Below are 22,234 nucleotides of genomic sequence, written 5' to 3'. Positions count from 1 at the left end.
CCCTTTCTCTCCATTTCACTCCTCAATGATTAAACCATCTCTACTCTCCCCAATTTCTTGCACTGCTGGAAGACAGATTATCTCCAACTCTCTGAGAAAAATTAAGCCATTAGGATACTGAAGCTCCCTGCCTGAGCAGCTCCATGTGTTTGTCTCCTTCGCATCTCTCACTGCGGAAAGGGGACTTCTCCCCATCCATTCCTGCTCTTACCTTTCTGGGGACTCCCAAGTCAGCCCCCTTTCTCTCTCTTTTTTTTTTACCCTTCAAGCATGTGTCCCCTTTTGGATTAGTTTTAGCAACCCTAGCCATGGGATACTCCCACCCCCATCTTTGGAAATGGCCTTTGGAAATGGCTTCATTTCTTACCTCTGCTGTCTTGTACATTTTCTTGCCCATCATAACAAAAGGTCTTTGCTCATACCACTTCATCTTCAGGTCCTTTTCAACCCTCCCCAGGTAATGTTATACAACCAATCTCCCTAAAGCATGCGCTTACTCTGGCCACAAGAATTGGGACACTAGGTTCAAGGCCACTTCTGAGTTGACCATTCAGCCATATCCATCACTGCTAATCAATCCCTTCCTGAACCCATCTCCTTCTATAGCTGCTGTAGTGACAACTCAATATCCTGGTTCCCTTATGGCTCCTAGTGTCCTAGTTTTCATCCTCATTCTTGAGACCAGTTTCTCTTAGCTGAGTCTAGGAGCATCTCTACCCATCCCCTTTTGTCTATACTCTTGCTACTGGACCTGTTTCTAGGACATGTTTTCAATAGTCAAACTTGGGCCTCAGTCTTGTTTTTCCAAAGGCTATTCACCCACTCTGGCTGGACATTCTATATATACCTCAAGTCAAAGAGAAGCTGAGCTCACCAGATTCCTCGCCAAAGCTAGTCATCCTTTAAGACCATTCTCTGTATGAATAACAGTCTGATTCGTGGGCTCTATTTCGCAGTGCTGGGTCTCCCTGATACATCCTATCATCGTTACCCTCATTTATCACCATCAACTTAGGCTGGTTTAGCCTGACAGAAATCTCCTACAGTTCATTTCTCTTCTACACTCCTTGCCCTGATGCAAGCTAGCATCCTTTGTCTCCAAAATGACTACAGACTTCCTAACTGATTTTTCTCCTTCCACCCTTGACCTCAGAAAGCCATCCACCACACTCCCTCTATTCCCTGCATTTACCCTAGATACATCTACATATCCATCACCTCTAACTTACTTCCCATTCAATATTCTGGCTTGCTAGCCTAGCATGTCTCTCTCTCTCTCTCTGTTGATCTCAATACGCTTACCTGAGAATGCTGATAATAACTTGAATGAAATTATCTGTGAGTGTGTAGTGACTTAACACATGTCTCCTCCCTGGATCACAAGCCTTAGAAGGATTTGACCACAGTTCTCTTCATTATTTGTATATCTCTAATGTCAATAGTAGTCCCCTGATCACATTAAGATATATTTGCAGCGAGGAAGAGCTAGATAGGAAGAAGCAGTGAGTATTTTGACTCATTTTCAAAGCTTCTGCATACCTCAAAGCTTTAAAACACAAACGAAAATCTGGCAAAACAAAAACAAAAGTATTTGTAAACTATGTAAAAAGTGTGTCTTCAGTGTCTTTGCATGTGGATGGTAGTAACAATTTGCTCAGACAAAGATGAGCAAAAATAAAGAGGCATACAGGAAGATGAGCCCAGGGTGTAGGGAGCATGTTCTCAAAAGAATCAATGCAAATGACTAATTAAAGTGAAAAAAAGTCTGTGCTCTCCAGTATTCTAAAAATGACACATATACTTAATTTTTTAAATAGTCAGTGTGGGCAGAAATTGGGTCTAGGCATGTCCTTTTGTTGGGAGCCCAGACTTATACAAACTTTCTGGGAGACAATCTGGTAATATGTGTGAAATCCCTAAAAATAAGATAGTTGATCTACTTAGGCCTCGTAAATTAATTGCCACAAATTTGTCTCAAGGACATGAACAAAGTTGCATGCAGATTCTTTTTAAGAGCACTCATCGAGAAAGACAAAACTATGAAATTTGCAAGATCATGGATGCAACTGGAAACTATTATTTTAGATGAGGGGAAACCAGGCTCAGAGTTTCAAATATTACATGTTGTAAGGAAAGTGTATCAGTTCAGGAACTCTAAGACTAGGTTCTTGCACAAAGGTGATTTAAGTGGCCAAAAAAGGAAATCGACCTTGGTAGCTAGCTTTAGGAATGTAATCTAATGATTTTTATCAAGGCAGAGGGAATGGGGGAGAAGGACAGGGTCTCACCAGAGCCAGTTTTGCTAGGCTTTGGCTGGCTAGAATCACTTTACATGTTGTCTCTCATGTATTTCTCTCAGTTTTTAATTTTTAGGTGTGCATTTTTGTGGGAGTGAGTTTTGGTAGGAGGATTGCTACTTGAAATAGGCCCACAAGAGGGCAAATACAGGTTTTAACTAAGGGACTCAGGGCAGGAAACAGAACACACATGACACTGGAGTGGAATAGTGGAACAGGAAGCAGAAGAGTACCGCAGGGACAGGGAAATGGGGGAAGGAGGTTCAACAACCAAGCACATATGAACATCTCATAAGGAAACCTGTACTTTGCATGGTAACTGAAAAAAAAAAGCATGTTTATCTCAATGCTATCCATATTCATAAGCACTTCCAACCATCATTAACACTCAATAAAAATAGACAGTTTCTATGACCATAATGCTGTCAACTGCCTCCAGAGGTCATTAAGTGTTCTCACAAAATACCTACGAATTTTAGGATTTTTGTTTTTGTTTTGTTTGTTTTTAAGACAGGGCTTCTCTGTGTAGCCCTGACTGTCCTGGAACTCACTCTGTAGACAAGGCTAGTGACAAACTCACAGAGATGAGAGATGTGCCTGCCTCTGCCTATGGAGTACTGGGATTAAAGGTGTGTACTACCATGCCTGCACAATTTTAGGAATTTTTCCTGTCTGTGATTTGTCTAGTTATAAAAGAAGTAAAAATACAAACATACATAGTATGAATTAATTTTGAGAAAATGTAAATTCAATTATATATTAAAATGTATGTGTACATATATCTTCATAAAATGCTAGAAAATTATGTTTGCATTTGAATATCAGTGATTTTGTTGTCTTTTAAAATTTTTTGGCTTTATTTTTTTCAGTGTTTTTTTCCCTTTCCCTCTTTTATTGAAAATAGATTTTCCCCCTCATACATTATATCCTGATTATAGTTTCCTTCTCTCTACTCCTCCTAGTTCTACCTTCCCTGCCTTCCAGATCCATTCACTTTCTGTCTTTCATTAGAAGAAGCTACTAAGAGATAACAACAAAACATAAAAAAAAATAAGATAAAACAAAATCAAATTCGGACAAGGCAAACCAATGGAAGGAAAAGAACCCAAGAAGAAGGCACAAAAATAGAGAGCCACAAGTTCACCCACTCGGGAAGTCCATTAAAAAAATATTAAACTTATAACTATAACATGTATTCAGATGACCTGGTACAGACCTGAATATATTTTTGTGTATTTTTAATATCAATAAATTATCTGCATCATATCCATAATGAGAAAAGCTAAATATATTTTAATTTGACAATGGGGAACTGATTGCAGCATATGTTTGAGGCTCTATTTAGAGAGGAGAAGCCCGATGATTAAGAGTGTATGCTTTGAATTTGGGAGACAGGTATTCCACTCCCTGGTCACAATTTAAGAGTGCTGTGAGCTTGACTGAGTTAGTTAATTCTCACAGTTTCATTTCTTTTATCAGCATGAAGGGGATTACACATACCAGGCAGGGCTGTTTTGTAGCTTAAGTGAAATAATGTATGTAACATTCCTATCAAAGAGGAAGCACTTAGTATGAGTACCTATTTTAGAATGCTGAGTCAGCACTTAGGAATGCTGAGAAAGCACTTAGAGTACCTGCTTTTATAATGCTGAAGTATAAAAAGATCTGGTAATGATTTACATAAATTCTTCATTCTCAAACGGATTGTAAGTGGAAGTTTGGGGAATCATTTACTCTCTAGCCCAGCATCTTCTAGACTGTTGTATGAGGATGCTGGATCAGCCAGAAGGTACTGATGGAAAGACTATTACCTATTGCCTATTACCAAAGCAGCCCCTGGGAAAGTGTGCTCATTTAGAGCCAAATACTGGCATAAGTCAAGCATCAACCTCTTTATCCCACCAACAAGTGGATATTAAGCATCTCCCCAACAAGGGATTAAGAGACTCAGCAGCATTATGAGTTAGCTGACTTCTTGGAGCAAGATGAGGTTCTTCTAATTGGGTACAAGGTTAAAAATGGATCCAGAAATTAAGAAACCAAGAAAGTATTTTCTAAAGTTGGAGAAAATTTGGCAGGGCCAAGGCAATGTATTATTAACATGATGGCAAATCCATTTTGTGTGGATCAAATCACGTTCCTACAGCTGGCAGGAGCCTACTTACATCTCTGTGCCTGACACAATTCTTGCCATCAGTGGACTTGCTCAACAGGTGAATGAAAAGCTGTCACTCCAGGAGTCAGATCCACCTCACTGTCTGTCTTTGGAAGTGAAGGTTTATCAAAATACATCCATATTTATTCATTTACAAATCCTCTATGGCCATTTATTTTTCTTTTTTTTTTTTTTGTACTACAATAAGAGTCAAGGAGATGGATCAGAGAGAGTTACCAGCCATCCGTCCTAAAATATTTACTCCATAATACTTTATAGAAACTCTGATAGACCCTGTTCTGGTCAGAGGACCTGGAGAAATAATTTAGGAGGTAACATTAAGCTCACAACATATCTCTTCTGTAGTTCCAGGAGCTGTTCCTCTCGAGTCCATCCAAGGGGGGCCCTTTGAGGAGAAGATCTACATCCAGTGGAAACCTCCCAATGAGACCAATGGAGTCATCACACTCTATGAGGTAAGGAGGCTCCTGAGCTGCTTCAGTTGGCTCAGCTTCATTCAGGGAGTGAGCACCTGTGCCTTCGAGCCCATAAAGGTGAGTGAGACACAAGCAGGGCACAGACTTGGGCCATTTGATCATCCTAAAGGCAAATAAATGCATGTGGATATACCAGGCATTGGCATGATTATGGTTAGGAGTGATCCTTTCAGCAAATGGGCCAATAGTCCAAGGCATCAGCTTGTCCTGATGTACAAGAGAAGACCCACACCTGGAATGCAGAAACTAAAGTTCATATGGGAAACGACAATGCACAAAGCTCATGGTGAATCACTCCATATATTATATAAATAATATATGTATTACAATATATAGTATCATATCAGATGTTTACTTGGTGGATGTGTTCCTCCTGAACATGTCGTATCCCATATCTAATACGATAAAGCTTTGCTGATGGGTGGGGAGAATTATGAATTGCCATGTGTATGTTTGTATGTGCATGTGTGTGTGTACACATGTGTGCATGTGTGTATCAGACCTTGGGTTTTGAAGAGAATCCTATAGTTATTCTCTTTCAAGAGTAAAAGATTCCTTAGTTTTAACTTGCTCTGTGACCAAAGCCTACTATATCACTTGCTCCCTGGTAGTTGATAATACTTCCCACCCATCAGCAGAACTTTATCATATTAGAATGGAACAGACCATATTCAGGAGAAACAAACCCACCAAACAAACACCTGAAGATGGTAAACTACGCTATATTGAAGACCATTGCGGGACAAAAGCAAAACTATCTCCACACAGGCTGATAACTAAGTCTAGGAGCAGCATGGGGGTAAGACTGACTTTCTTTTCACTGCTGTGTTCTAAGACACCACGAGCTTCTAATACTGGACAGAGTAGAAAAACAGTGATGCCGATGAGAAGCACGGATGGTGAAGTTTAAAAAGCTATGGCCTTGTTTCTGATAAGCTTGTCATATTCTCAGATTCCCCTTGGTAGGCCTCTCCTCTCTTTAGACCTGATGTCTTCTCTGAACAGTGAAGGTACCAATCACTGCTTCAGACCAAGGATAAAAGACTCCTGAGTTGTAACTTGCTTTATGCTCAAAATATAATATTGTTAGCCAACTGGCAGTTAATAATCCTCCCCACCCCTCAGCAAAGCTTATATCACTAACCATCCATGTAGAAACACTCAGCTCCTCTATAGGAGTGGGTTCAGGAAGGAAGCTGGGTGCATTGTAAAGTATTTTACAGTGAAGGAGCAGGATTGTTCTAATGAACTCATAAGCTTTCTAGAGACATGGGTGGCCTTCAAGTGTCTCTGAAACAGGTTATCACAATGTACAACAGAAAACACCTTGTGTCACTGGACATCTAGCCGCCAAAGATCTATCTAACATCTTTATTTTAGAAAGTGCAGGGAGCTTGATGCTATCCTCTGGGTTAGCACTTGGAAGGAGGAATACAAGCACCCTAATGTCTATGAACCTTTTTGGGCCACAGAGAAAAATCTTTCTTTCTTCCTGTCTTTGTCACTGGAGAAGCATTCATCTTGGCACACTTGGCTAAGGATATGGTCAAAACATTATCTTGGAAGAAAGAGAAACATGAATGGTATTTATTCATAGTAATTCACGGTTGTGTGCTTTTCATTGTAGGGACTACAATCAGAGAGAAAGAAAAAGAGAAAGAGAGATAGAAGGGGAAGCAGAGGCAGAGGAAGAGACAGACAGACAGATAGACAGACAGGCAGAGATTGACAGAAGGAGACAGAGAAATTTATTATGCATAGCAGCCTGTTCATTATGCAGAAAGAGGAAAGGCCCACGCTTTAGGGAGTGGTAGTATTATTATATCAAATTCCTCCATTCTAGAAGTATATGAATTTAGAATTCATGGACCAGAAACATTAAAAAGATTTTAGGAACCAATGTAAGCTATTTCACCATCTCTTATTAACATTTAATTTTTTAAAAATGTAATTCCAAAGATACAAAAGGATGTCATTTCAGAATAAATGACTCTGAAATTGAATGAATTTAGCTTTATGACTGACTAGCTCATGACAATTGCCTTAGTTTTTCTTTGGAAATGGTTGTGGCTTGGTCATGAGAAGGTTCTGTACTTGTACTTACCTTATTTTGGAAACCACTAGGTTCTACTGTTTTGGACCTATGCCTGCATCTCTACATAGACTCCTTTCTCAACAGCAACATCAATTTCTATATCACAGGGCTATGTATTGCACTGGACTAGCAAAGCAACGCTTTGCCATTTTGTGACTAGAATAAAGAACTAGATGGTCAGAAAAGGTAGCAGAAACAGTTGCAAATTAGACATGTTGAGTATTATCTCCTGAACTTCTGGCATCTGTGTGAGGCGCACTCTGGAGCAGGAGATACAAAGAAGAGAACAAGATTGAACTTATCTGTCTTACTTATTTGTGAACCATCCACCTTGTGGCATCTCAAAGACCTGAATCCATTTCCATGATGGACTCTTAGAAATCCAAGTAACGTCTTGGCTTCTCCTCAGGCTATGATTATAGAGAACCAGGGCCATTAGATTAAAGTTGACTGATGTTACCATGAGCCTTTTGGGAATACACCAAACCTTTTGGGGATTCTGTGGAGGAATCTAGGAGTTTATATGTTTAGTCCATTGTATTCTGTGGGTAAGCATGACTGTGATGGTACATGTCACAAGCTAATAGGGCCCAAGCATTATAAGAATGTTGAATTACAGATCACAAGCTAAGTTCAGCTCATTACCTTGTAAGTGGGCTATGGAACATCAGACAGTCTCTTAGGACTATAGGCTTCTCAACTGGAAAAAAACATAGTATAATAATAATAAAATAATGATAATGATGATGTCTTATTAACCTTGCATAAAAATGAAGTTGAGGAATAGCAATGTGACATGTTGGTGGGTCATATAGCAGGGATGATATGCATATTTCTGTCTCCTGAGTTTGGGTGCAGCCTCTGATATAACAGAGTAGTCCATGGGCTTGCATCACGTGAAGACATCAGAGATGCAACATGTTAGGCCTCATCAATAAACTGGAGAGTAAGAATCTCCAGTTGAACTAGACCTTCAGTAGAATCCTATGAGCATTAAACATAGGGAGGCTCTTTTCTAGAAAACACTGCTTTTCAGAAAATATTTTACAACTGAGCAAAGAGTATGCCCTCTTGAGCTAGTGTTCCTTCTGTTATGAGCTCAAGCCAACCTTGCCCATGAGATCAAAGAGGGGGCCTTGCTTTTAGAGACATATATTACAAAATGTGTTATGGTGCAAATTCTGAATTTAATTAGACAAAAACAATTTGCTTTTTAAAATTAGGATCTTGCTATAATTTCCAGAAAGAACCCCATAAATTACAAAGCATTGCTTTCTAGCCTCAAAAACAACACTTTTGTTACAAAGAAAAATGTGATGATACAAATAGAAGAAAAATTAGACTGTCTTTTTATATACAACTCAACCTTAACTCTGCAAAGCCAAAGTATGCACATGCTTGAGTGCACGCATACACATACATACACAAACACATACACACAAAGGTAGGAGAAGAGAGAGAGAGAGAGAGAGAGAGAGAGAGAGAGAGAGAGAGAGAGAGAGAGAGAGGAGAGAGAGAGAGACTATTTCTTTTCCATTGTTAAAACCATGTATTTTAAACAGAGTGAGTCCAAGCAGAGTTAAAATAAAATTTCTTCCCCTTTTAATCCACATCACACAACAAACTCTGGATTTACCCTTAAACAGTCCTGTACCCTTAATCCTAAATCTAAGTGGCTATGATTAAGTACCATTCTGTCTCTGAACTTTGGTCTCCACTTTATAATCTGAAAGTGTCAAACTGTCTTAGGCTTCAACTGTGTAAGAACTGAGGCATAAATAAATCCACAACAACAGGCAAAGCAAAGGTTACATGCCCCTGTGTGGTTTGCCTTTAACCTGAACAGAGTCTGGAAAAGCAAAGCCACAAGGACACAAAGAAACCTAGCGGTGCAATAGCCCTGCAGTGGGAATGACTGACATGTCTGACAAACAGGCCTGTAGCTGGTCTGTGCTACTTTGTCGATTCTTCTTTTTCTATCCCTTTATCCCCAGCCCCAGGTATTTACTCCCTAACACTAGACAGGAGAAAGACAAAGATAAAGGGGAGAGAGGAATCAGGAAGATCCCTGAATCTAATAACTTTCTTTTTGTTTCCTCCTTGACCAAGGCTACCAAACTGCAACCAACCTCCCTAAACAACCACCAACCACCAACCACACCTCTCAGGGCTCTAACATTTATATACCCTCTGAAAAACTCTCAGAATTACAAGATGTAACACAATCAAGGATGCTATCTGATGCTGGCATAACAACACCTCTGCTAGAGCAGGAGGCAAATCATAGTCAACTGCTGTGGACAGTCTGAAGCAGCCCTATATCCCCATACCTTGGATTAAAATGAAACCATATTTTTATAATGTTTCCATGATTTTTAAAGAAACACAAATTCCATAGTTCTCAAAAATATTATTACAGAGGCACCCACGCACACGTGCACATGCACACGAATGCATGCACACATACACACACACACACACACACACACACACATGTAGAACAGAAGAGGATATCAGATATCCTACTCTGTCACTCTCTATCTGATTCCTTTGAAGCATCTCTCACTGGACCTAGAATGCATCTTGATGTTTGTTTGTTTGTTTGTTTTCTGTTTTTGTTTTGTTTTGTTTTGTTTTGTTTTTGGCTAGGCTGACTGACCAACAAGCCAAGACACCATCTTTTCTTCTCACTGCTGATTTCAGGCAGATGCAGCCATGTCTTCCTCTCTATACAGATGGCAAGGATCCATCTCTGCATCCCCATGCTTGTTCATCAAATGCCCTTACCCACCAAGCCATCTACCCAGCTATAAGATTCATATTCTTAAAAGAGCATCTCACTATTCTGTGAGAAGTATACTCTGGGGTGCACAAGTGTCTTGTGAGTGTAGAAAATGCACCAGGAAACGAGACCATTTCCATCTTCTATGAAAGTGTGATGAGGGCTCACTTTTTTATTGTACCTGGGTGGAAAACTTGGAGAATTGTTATAGCTACTTCTTTCATATTGCTGACAGATCTTGACAGTGTCCACTTGATCAGGTTAGCTTCTGGACTTTCCTCCCTTAAGTCTCACCATGACTCTGGTCCCCTTCTATGAACCAACAATAGTCACCACTACTTCCCACAGAAGGAAAATCTCAGAATTCCCAGCAGCACCTATAGAACATTTCGGATGAATGAATTCATGGCCTCAGATCACTGGATATTCTTGCTTCTGTGGAAGATGAAGAATGCATGTCTGTGATTTATTCCCCTCCTGAGTGACAGGTAATGGTCCAGACACCAGGATCATCAGTATGACATGCGATCACATGCTAGAGATGCCAAATCTTGGGCATGTGGCCTCATGTCATACTGGGATTTCAAATCTCCAGAACCATGGAATCAGATCTTCTGTTACCAAGATCCCCTAATGATTCATGTGTACATTTCAGCATAGAAAGTTCTGTTCTAAAAGACTTTCTAAAGATTCCCCATTTGGACCTTATAAGAAAAAGGTGGTAGAGGTTGTTAGGGAATTATCAGTTCATCTGGAAATAGCTGCCTAATGAAAACCTGGAAGTGATCACATGGAGGATTTGACCATGTGCTAAGGAATGCCCCTTTTCAACGGGCTCAAAAAACCCAAGTATCTTTACTAACAGTATAAAAATCTTTCACAGTTTTTTTTTTTTATTTCCATGTCTGGTGTGATTCCAACGTTCATCAGTTAGGGCTTGGATATGAAGGAAGGACAGTATACCACCCTGATTCAGCTTTTAGGGACAAAAGTGACTCCTCAAACTCAGACCATGGCAATAGCTGACTGGAGCTTACAGCCAGAAACTGGTACCTGAGGGCACAAACCTGTGAAGCAATTGTCTCAAAGTTCTTCAATAAAATCATTGAGAGACAAGCTGCTCAGAGTTCATGAAAAATAGTAATCAATCTGTTTCAGTTCAATTAATTGTGCTCATCTCCACCCCAAAATAAAATTCACACAGCGTGAGGGAATTGGGCCAGAAGATGTTACACTTGCAACTGGGTTAACGAAGTGTGAAAATATTTAAAATTCAGACATATGAAGCTTTCCAGTAAGCCTTTCTGTTTAGCAGTCAAAATCACCAAGTTTCTAATTACAGTGTGTAAATCCGAGAAGCTTAAAGGGAATGAGAAGACCCTAATGAGGCAGGAATGGGTGTCTTGATTATACTAGAGTTGATTGACATTTATCTTGCAAGCTATTCTAGGTACCAGCATTTAGAGTTAAATAAAACACAGACTTTGCCTCAATAAAACAAGACAGCATTCTTGTGTGGGAGCGTCTTGCAAAGGTATAGTTCAGAGAATTGTCAATATTTTTCTAGCATACAGATGGCTGGATTCAATCTGAACAGGAATCAGGGGCCCCAGAAAGCAACATGCTAAGCAAATACACTGCCAGAAGGCCCCTGTGAGTTCTGAGGCAGGGGAGCTTTGAACAGGATGGGAACAGATAGCAAGACTGATGGAAAGAGGTAGCCAGCTATGAGTAAGTTCAGGGTTAAGTGCTTAAAGAAGGGGCTACTGGATCTGGATGAATGCATATACCACCTCCTGCCCTTTATCTTTACGCAGTGAGTACTCAGTACTCGGACCTCCTCAACACTGGGATCTCTTCTCTGTGGTCCACAGAGGCACAGTAGGAAGGATGTGATACCTTCCAGATGGACAGGAAGTAGGAAGGGATCAGCTGAATCATGACTAATATAACCATAAGCCCGAATTTGAATAATTTAAGCCAGATCTATGTTAATTAGGATACTACATTTTCATAATGCAGACCACTATGGGGTATGTTAAGCCTGGCTGATAACTAGAAAAAGAAACCTCTTGATTCTTTTGAGTTGTTCATGCCTAAAATGTGAGAGTTATCTATTATTCTAGATGCTGTACAAAGAATCTACCAGAAAGTTCCATTATTCCTCCCACCTAAATAGTCCCAGACCAGGCCAAATGGCCCGATTTCCACCTAGGCTCTTCTGAGTGCCATCAGGTGCCTGGACTGTCTGCACCCCATCCAGATCCCACTCTCACTACACTGACAGTTTTATCATGCTCATCCTGTTCCTTGGCCTTGTCTACATTTTAGGGCACTACATCCTAGACTGGTCCCTCAAGTTTCTTCTTTTATCCACTTGCTTTCTTTAATGCCCGTTTAGAGACCATATTCAATTTGTTTACATACTGTTATATAGCCTTATCCAAGTCATTGAACTATTAGCATCATGATGATATAGGCCCTGTGATGTTGGATTTTTCTGTGTTATCTTGGCTAGATCACAATGTCCAGATGTGTGGTCACACATGCTCTTGTGGGGGTGTTTGGAATAAGATTAGCTAGAGAAGTGTACTGTTAATAAAGCAGATTGACATATAATATGAATGGGGCCTCAACCAATCAGGTGAAGGTTTGGGTAGAGAGAAATATGATCTTTCTTGAGCAATAAGGATTCAACCCGCAGACCTTCAGACTTGAACTTCAACACCAGCTTTCTGGTTCCCTATCAACCTTTAGACTTGACGTGACTAATGCAGGCCATTTTCATTTGACATATTACTGCTGTTGTGTTTTATAAAAAGAAAGAAAGAAGCCAGCGATATGTTTGGTAGAGGTGTGATATGGTGAGGTGGAAGGGGGCGCCTCTGCGGGCCCATGCTGACACATCCTTTCCCTCTGAGGTACCAGTCATTTAACAGGTACAGAATACAATTTATTTAGGGAATGGGAAGGGGAGTTGAGAAGGGAGTAGAGACAGAGACAGAGACAGAGAGGGCAGAGAAAGTATGTACAGAGGAGTAGAGGCCAGCTGTGAACACGTGGAGAGAAAGGTAGGGTGAATGGGAAGAGAAGTGACTGAGAGGGAAGAGAGTAAGAGATTAAGAGAGTATGAGAGTGAGGAGGGGGCAAACAGCACTTTTGTACTGAGTCAGGCATACCTGGCTGTTGCCAGGTAACTGTGGGGTGAAGCCTAGAAGAAATTCAAACAAGTGTGTCTTGGAGACCCAAAATAATAGCTTATGCATAATATGTACTCAATAAACATTGTTAAATGAATGTGTAGATCTTAACATGAAGTGTGAAGAAATTTTCTCTGAATAATCTAGTGGTTTTCAGTCTGGTTAAAGATAAAGTATTGCCCATTGAGAAATTCCCTCCTCAACTTTACTTTGACTAAAACTGTTCTAAGAAAGGCACCTTTTTTTTTTAATAATCACATCTGAGGCTTGAAACTGTATGTAAATAAATGATGAGATAGATAAACCAATAAGTGGGTTTCATTGCAGTCCAAATAGCTAAGGATTTCCTATGGAGGGTTCTAGCTACAGGATCCAAGAGGATTCATTTGCTTGTTGTGAAGAAGTACAATGCAAAGAGGAAAACCTGGGTTCTGCTGTCCCATGAGGGTCCTGCTAAGTAAACAGCCTGGACTCCGGCTCACTCCATATTCCATCTTATTGGACTGTGCATCCCCTTTGGAAGCAGACACCTGAGCCAGCAAGATGCAAGGTGCCCACATAGTTTAAGGCTTAAGTTTGAAAAGCCCTGGTTGGCCTCTTTCCCTCAAGATTACCAGAGGAATAGGGTATGGAGTAAAGTTAGACTCACAGGGAAACATCATGTGTGTCTGATGTTTGCATCAACATCCCTTTATAATTCAGACGCAGTAGCTCACCACAGACTTCATTAGGATTCTCTTCCACCTCCTAGATAGAAGTTGGTTCTATTGAGGTTTTTTGAGGGGGGGAGGAAATTGCTGTTGTTGTTAGATTAAGACAGACTACACAACACTTAAATGCTTGCCTAGAGGTCTTCCCTAAATCTTAAAAGCCAGGGATCTGAGATGCCTAGAAGCCATCTCTCTTTTTTTACCCCTGAGCTCACCATTCACTTCTCATAGGATTCCAGAGACAATGTTAAGAATGTAGGCATCTCTGGCTAGGTGCTATAGGCAGAGCAGGGCATCTGAGGATGAGAGGGAGAATGACAGGTGTGTTACTAGGAATGGCTCTGGTTGGAGAGGCAGATTTCTGACACTCAGAGTCTCAAAGGAAGGAAGGAAGAGAGGGAGGGAGGAAGGAAAGGGAGGGAGGAAGGGATGGAGAGAGGGAGGGAGGGAGAGAGGGAGGGAGAGAGGGAAGGAGAGAAGAAGGGAGGGAGGAAAGAAGGAGGAAGTTCCCATAGAATTTGCATTTATGTAAGTGAGTCCATTATAGCTACCTGTTCCTCCCCCCACAGCATATCGAGGATGTCTATATATTTGCTTTGGGTGTTCTTTTTCTTCTATTATAACATAGATATTTGTGATGGAGCCAGGGAAAATGATAGATGACATCAGATGCACAGTACATGTTAGCTAAAGGACAGAAAATTATTCTCTTGGCAAGAGGTGGCCCAGAAAAGGTATCAGTCACAGAGTTCAACTGTAAACAGTAGGTGTCAGTACACAGGAATGCAGTACAGACATACAAATGCATTTGTATCTGAGTGGTGGTGGTGGTGGTGGTGGTGGTGGTGGTGGTAATGGTGTGTGTGTGTGTGTGTGTGTGTGTGTGTGTGTGTGTGTGTGTGTAAGAATTTGTATTTTGTGAGTTTATGCTGTGGTTGTTAGTGTGACGACAAATGTGTTCACATCTGCCGCAGTGTCTATGTGAAGTGTTTACTCTTACACAATCCTCAGCTTCTCAACTCCCTCCTCAAGATCACTCCAGGTCACCGTGGAGAGGACACTGACCTCTTGGGAGAACTGCTCCATCATCTCAAGAGGCTCCCAGCTGTAACTTCTGGACTTCTTGTCACAATATCATTTATAACTTTTCTGAGGGAAAATTTCGGACTTAAAAAAAATAAAATCACCAGGAGAGATGAAAAATGAACACAAAGTTAGTCTCCATATTTGCCCAGTATGGGCTCTTTTATGCTTTTTCTATGGAATTGCGTTTTGATGCACTGCATGGGCCCAGAGACTTTGTAGGGGATCCTCTTGTACACAGTCACATGGCTAGTGAAGGAACCCTTTCTCTGCTGACCATGTCCTTTCAGTACACTGCCCAGAGGCGGTATTTAAGTTGCCTGAGAATCTCTTTAAACATCACAGGTTGATTTCTTTTCATGTCTGATGTTTTAGCTCGTCACTCCTGTGGAATTCTGCCAGGCTGGGCAGTACAGCATGAATGTGTGCTTTCAACCTCCTGCCTGGCTTGTTTGTTTTGGTCAGAGCCCTTCAGTGTTCAGCACATAAATGAAGAGGAGCTGAAATTTCTCATCTGCTGTCAGGACAGGTGGACGCCTGGAGCCGCTGGAGGCTGGAATTCAAATCTGAGATACATTCCAGCTTATCTCTGTCTTTGTTTAGAAAATAGCAGATGGCGTTTCTTCTCCTACCCCAACCCAATGGGCTGTTTTCTCTTCATTACTTTTAGTTGTACTCTTAACAAGGAAGAGGTAATTCCATTACAATTGGCACCAATGCAAAGAACTTTGATCTACTTCTTTATGGTTTCAACTTAGGCAGTGCATTGGCTCTCAACCAGTGGACCAGACCCTTTGAAGGTAGACTCTGGGGGTTGACCAGCTTTTCCCTAGGGGCCCTTCAGAGTCCTTCAGATTGTCATAAAGGTCCTTATTGCTTTCATGGTCTCTCATCTTGTCCTAGGCAGGTTTTTAAACATGGGCCTTTACTGAAAATCAGATTGGGAATTAATCAGCTAGGGAAGGTAATATTCACTTTTGAGTTTGCTGTTGGCAAATGATGTATTTGAATCAGTGCTTTCCCAGGTTAGGTCTCGGTTTCCACCTTTATTAATTAGGAGGTTGTACTCTAGGGAGCCTGCAGGCCCTACAGGTTGCCACGTGAGTACTAGAAACTACATTCATCTTACTCCTAGTCATGAAAGCTATTCCTTATTTCTATGCATGACCTTCTTTTCCATACATTGTGTGATCTTCTTCTTCATTCATTCTCAAATAGTACTTTATTTATTAGACATCTAGAATCTTATCTACTTGTTATCTATGAAAGTACATGCATTTACTTATATCTGTTCAACTCGTCCTCCTTCCGTTCACAGTGTTCAGAATCCTCTATTTAATTCCTTCACATTTTATATAGTTTTGTAATTTGTAATTTGTATACATTTCTATATAATCTTTTGGAGCATTTTCATTCTAGATTATAGTCTTACCATGTCTCCCTATTGATGAATGTAGTTGTAGTTTATTCATCTCAACTGCTGTCTAACAGTCCATTGCGTATTTTACTAATGTGTATTTTTAACATGCTGGGGATTCCTCACAGGATGTCATTTTTAGCAGAGTGCTGAAATGAACATCATCCATTCAGGTGAGGTGACATGGGCCTGAAATCTCAGCTCTTGGGGTTAATGAGGCAGAAGAATCATAAACTAAAGGTATGCCTGGGCTCCAGAGAGCCTTATGGCCCAACATAATGAGCTCAATGCTAGAGCATCTGCCTAGTATTTACAAGGTCCCAGGTTCAGTCCCTGGTACTGACAAGTGCACCATTATACATTCATTCTAATTATCTATGTGTATGTTTTCCTCTGAGTGTGTGTATCTAGAAAATGGGTAATCTATTATAGTAAATGAACAATTACTGTAATATCCCTCTCCACAAGTTCCCCACCACCACCACCCCTCAACAAAGCCAAATAATTTTCCAAAGTAGTTTAATCAGTTTACATCACTGGAAGCCACACACAAGCACTATGATGATATTTTAAAGCCTGTCTTATCTTTGTTATCATCAAGCTCCTCTTGGCCAAGTAAGTATCAGGTGACACTACTTACTATTGCCCTGTCTATGGCCGAGATCATACACAGATTACAAATAAGGTTGAATCTCCTCCTCACTTTGTATATCCATGTTCCATTCCCTGTGAAATTTCTGCTGTCGCCATTTGCTTGGCTTTTGATTAGGGTTTACCCTCCTTTCTCCTGCTACATGATATACTTCAGAGCCTAGTTTGATACTTGTCCTCTTTGTTACACACATAGCTTGCCAGTTTTACCCCTGCAATGTATCTTTCAAAAACGAAGGTCTTTTATTATCAATGTTTCAGTCTTGGCTTATTTTGGCAAAGATCCTTCTGTTCCTAACAAATCCATCTTTAACCCAAGTCAAGAAGAACAATTTCTTAGATTTATAGTATTTGTACATTTTGGTTCTGAAATATACATGTTTGATCTGTTTGCAGTTATTTTTATCTGTGATACAGATGGAATATACAGTGTACTTTTTTCACTGCAGAATAGATACTTTGGCCAAGTTGTACCAGTAAGTCCTTCTTTTCCCTGGCTTTATCAGCTGTATCTAACTTACCCACAGATTCTGATATGTTTTAATTTTTTCCTGATTCCTTCTTCCATGGGCCTCCATAACAACCACACATGGCCATAATTATTATAGTGGCACATTTAATCTGGATCCCTGTTAGAGCCCACCCCTCTGTCTCATGCTTCAGAAATATCTTGGTTTTTCTTGCCCTGGGGGTTTTCATTTTAGAATCTACTCATCAAATTTAATGAAAACATCTGCTGCCATTTTGATTAGAATTGCATTGACTGTGTAAAACTATATGTGTGTAATTGACATCTTTACAATATTAAATTTATCTATATTTAGGCTTGCTTTTAATATCCCACATAGTTTTATCACCTCACTTAGAGAGGTGTTGTGTTTCACATAAAACCTGAACTGCTAACTTTCATCAGGAAGAACTGTGTCTCTCTCATTTCCCTCTAGTTTCCATGGCCTTCTCTCAAGACCTCCCGTGTGCTGTTTTCCCTGCCTCAGGGTCACTGTATATAGAGGTCTTCCTTGCCAGAAAGCCCATGTGCCTGCTCTTTCTTGGACAACTCATTTCACTATACACCCTCTACCCTCTTAGAAAGGTGCCCAATCATCTCCCTAAAATGAACTTTCCTCTCATTCCATTATTCTCCACCCAATTGCTTCTCATTTCTACATAATATGCCACACACAACTTATAATTACCACATGTTTATTTGTGTCTCTCTGCATTGTAAGTTCTGTGCAAATAAAACACAAACACACATATGGTAATACATACATACATACACACACATATGTATGTGTGTGTATGTATGTATGTGTGCATGTGTGTGTGCATGTATGAATATGTGTGTGTATGTGTAATCCCTTATGTGGTACCTGGGACCCAGTAAGTTCAAATGTATTAATTCATAAAGATCAGGATGATATCTTTGGGTGGCTAAAGTGCAGTGACAGTCAATCTCTTCATCACACATACATGACCTGTGAAATAGATAGGACCTTATGAATACTCACGGACACCATCTCAGACTCTGAAATAATCTCTAATGGAATGTATGGCAACCCCAGTGACCCACAAGTTTGTACCCATGCAATTCAATTTCTTAGCCACACACTTCTTAAAGCTTTGAGTCTTTATTTATAACTGCATTCCAAATCCTAGAGCAATAGCTACTACCAATGAACAAGACACTCATTGATACTTCCTTGATGACTAAAACTGCATTTCAAATTTGAGTCAAATCTTCTATAGGATTGCTTAATGTGTATGTTCACATTTGTGTGTGTGTGTATGTGTATGCATGGAGGCCATAAGATGATGCATGTTCTTCTCTGTTACTCTCCACCTTGGTGTGGGTTTATATTTTTACAGTGTTTCTTTCTGTACCTGGAGCTCACTGATGGGCTACATTGGCTGGCCCATCTTCAACAACTCTGGTGCTCATGTCCCACCCCTGTGCCACCATGCCTAGAAATGGGTGCTAAAATCTGCATTTAGGACCCTGTGCTTCCATAGTAGCCATGAGCCTCCATGTGAGATATGGACTGAGCCATCTCCCCAGCCTGGAGTGCTTAATATTTATTTAAAGTAATCTATTCTCTGAGAATGTTAGTGGCATTGTAACATGGCATCCCGCTAGGCAGGGGGGAGTAGAAAGTGACTCCCGTGCACACTCCTTGGCACCTATACACACTCTTTCACACACCAGCATCTTATAAACTTTCTGGACACCAGCATCTCTGATATGTTGATGATCATATCATAGCTTTAACTTTTTGCTATGTCTGACGTGCAATCCACTTTATCTCCTTTCATGGCTCTCTGACAACACAGACCATGTCTTACTTTGTAAGCGCTTTATTTGGGGATGTGTCAATTGATCTTTCTAGAATTGTAGAACAGAACTAGGGGGACATAAAAGTGAACTTCTCTTTAAACAGCTGGCGAGGAGAGTCTGACCCTTTGTCTTGCTTCCTCCCCCTCTTATAGATTTGGCGGCAGGCAGTGAGCAGAAGCACTCATATGCTTCCTATTGATCGCAGATCTGTGCTCAAAATAATAGCTCTCTGTGTTCAATAGAAATGGATCTAAGGGAGGAGAGTAGAACAATATGTCCAGATAGGGATGGAAATCTATAAGCTCAAGGTTAGAAGACTAGGCATAGATTACTCCTTGTTTTAAAACTTTCAGTTTGTTATTTCCTAACAAGAGATGCTTGGATGGTGTAGATGTGTCTTAGTTTTCCTTAATACCCGTTCCCATATAATCACTAGTAATCCAACAGAGAATGCTTTCACAGAAACTTGGTGGGGCCTCTGAACTTGTTTCCTCATGTCAAGACACCTGAGGTGGTTCTTTCCAATCAAATGAGCTCAGCAGTCAAGATGCAGCCTTCTTTCAGAGAGTTGGTATGTGGTGAGGTGAAAACTCTAAAGTTATTAGTCTATCTCAAAGAATCTGTTTTTTAGGTCTGCTTGTTTTGTTTTTCTTGTTGTTTTGTCTTAATTTTAATCTTTTATATAATATGTACCAGTGGGTTTTGGTTGTCATTTTATCATTTGCTTGTTGAGACAGAGTTTCTCTGTGTAGCCCTGGCTGTCTTGGAACTCACTCAAGTAAACCAGGCTGGCTTTGAACTCACAGACATCCTCCTGCCTCTGCTTCCCAAGCACTAGATTAAAGGCACACAACACCACTGCCCAGCATGTACTGGAGTTTTGCCTGCCTGCATGTTTGTGCAACATGTGTGACTACATGACCGGAAGAGGATATCTGATCTCCTAGACTTGGAGTTAGAAACATCTGTGAGCCATCATGTCATTGATGGGCATTGGACCTAGATCTTCTGGAAGGAAAACCAGTTCTCTTAGCCACTGAGCCATCTCCCCAGCACCTGTGCATCTGTTCTTATACTAATCTGTGCATACCTTTTCCAGCCTAAGCATATTTCATTTTCAAGTACTTTTTGCAATAGTTTTAATCTTTATGGATTTTGTCATAATACCCTTAGGGACCTTAGAATTATGGACCAGGAAAATAAGACAGATATGAAATTCTGGTAAAAACCCCCAGCCCTATAGCCTGCTCTGGGCTTTGGATGTCCAATGAGCAGTACAGAGAAACAAGGTCTTCACATGTCAGGATCAAAGTCACTCCTATCTTCCAATTAGAATTGGAATCAGCAGGCAAAGTCAATGGGATCAGAGGCATTAAAACTGCATTGGGCAACTGGCTGTGGTTCTGGAGGGTCCGACAATTCACAGCAGGATTCAAGCCGGTGTGTGGAGGAACAGAGATCATGTCAAGACCAGTTGTGTTTCTGTGACCTCCTAGAAAGGACCACTTGGGATTCATTGGGGCTCCTTCTGCCCAGATTCCAGGTATTCAGATTAGCCTTTGACCCTAGGTAAGATGTGGTTGACATTACCCAGGAAGACAGAAACTAAGAAATGTCCATGAATTTTGTTCTCCTTTTGCTGCTTTTCCTTCCTAATACAGTGTACCTCTGTTCCTTTTGGAGCCTTTTGGGCCATGCTTCATGAGAACTGACTTAGAAAAATAGTATATCATTCCCAGCATCAGTCAACATCGTGGTGACTTTTCCTGCTGAAGTGTTAAGATACCGGGACAGAAACAACTAAAGGATTGAAGGAATTTGCTCACAGTTTAGTGATCCAGTCCACCTCGGCAGGAAAGTCATAGTCACAGGAGCCTAAGGTGGCAGGTCACATTGAGTGCATAGTCTGAAAGCATAGTGTGAAGAGTGCTGCTGCCCAGCTGCCTTCCTCCTTTTGTTTCAGGCTATGAGCCCTGGAATGCTGATGCCCTCAATAAAGATGGGCCTTTTGACCACAGTTTACCTCATCTAGAGGATCCTCACAAGCGTGCCTAGAGACTTATCTCCCAGGTCATTTGGGGTCCTATGATGCTGGCAATAGTAAACCTTACAGCCATGTCATTGGCTAGTGGTGACACTCATTACCTTCGGTCATTTTTCTGCCAACTGGGCCAATGTGCTATCTGCAGTCTTAGGGTGCAGTTCTCAGTACGGAAGCTTACAGGTCTCACTGCCTGAAAGAAGGGGGTGGGGCTAGTGAGGCCTTCCTGCAGAAGAGGCTAGAAGGAGAAAATCCCACCCTTGAACAAATCACCCTCACTCCTCATGCCTGAAGCTCAGGAAGATGAACATATATAGACATCACAGGATGTCGGAAGGACCTTGTGTGAGCATCCTTTTCTGTGCACTTCTTAACTGCACCCTCATTCTGCAATCTTAGCCTCCTCCAAATAATCTTTATAACTATATTATAGAAAAATTAGATATTAGAGAAAAGCACCTATAATTCCCCCTACTACAATTATTTTTGCTTTGTTTTTCACCTGTATTAATATGCATACATTCTTACTAACAATAATTATATAAAATCTGTTATTGTAATTTTTCATTAAGCATTTTATCACAATCACGACACCGTTAAAGTACCATGGAAATAGCTTATCTTTTTTAATGACTGCATAATTGTCCATTGAGTGTGCATTCCCTAATTTACTTTTCCATTCCTGTATTGTTTCCCCATATTTCAGATACCAGTATGATGAACCACAGGCTTAGGAGAGCAATCATATCATGATGAAAAAAACCAAAAAAATAAACCATGACCTTCAAATCAGATTAACCTGAATTCAAACCCTGTTTCTAATACTACCTGAGGATCTTTGAGGAAATGAACATCTTTGATGTTAATTTATTGGCTTAATTTAGTAAAACAGTGTCTAGGCAAAGAAATATTCAAACCCACCGTGCTGAAATACTGTAAGAGTTAGATATATTGTTGTCATAGCTGCCAAG

At 40.6% G+C, this 22,234-nt stretch overlaps 1 protein-coding gene across 1 annotated transcript in view; it reads left to right on the top strand.

The window, feature by feature from the left end:
- Ptprt (protein tyrosine phosphatase receptor type T) overlaps nucleotides 1-22,234 on the top strand; it is a 1,128,608-nt gene that overhangs the window by 753,136 nt on the left and 353,238 nt on the right. The window contains exon 9 of the mRNA XM_052184183.1: nucleotides 4,819-4,928. Coding sequence (XP_052040143.1) covers nucleotides 4,819-4,928 — 110 coding nt within the window. The remainder of the gene's footprint in view (nucleotides 1-4,818; nucleotides 4,929-22,234) is intronic.

This window comes from Apodemus sylvaticus, chromosome 5, assembly GCF_947179515.1.
Source record: "Apodemus sylvaticus chromosome 5, mApoSyl1.1, whole genome shotgun sequence".
Lineage (NCBI taxonomy): Eukaryota > Metazoa > Chordata > Mammalia > Rodentia > Muridae > Apodemus > Apodemus sylvaticus.
Note: the sequence above shows the minus strand (reverse complement) of the source record. Positions and strands in the feature narration are given on the sequence as shown.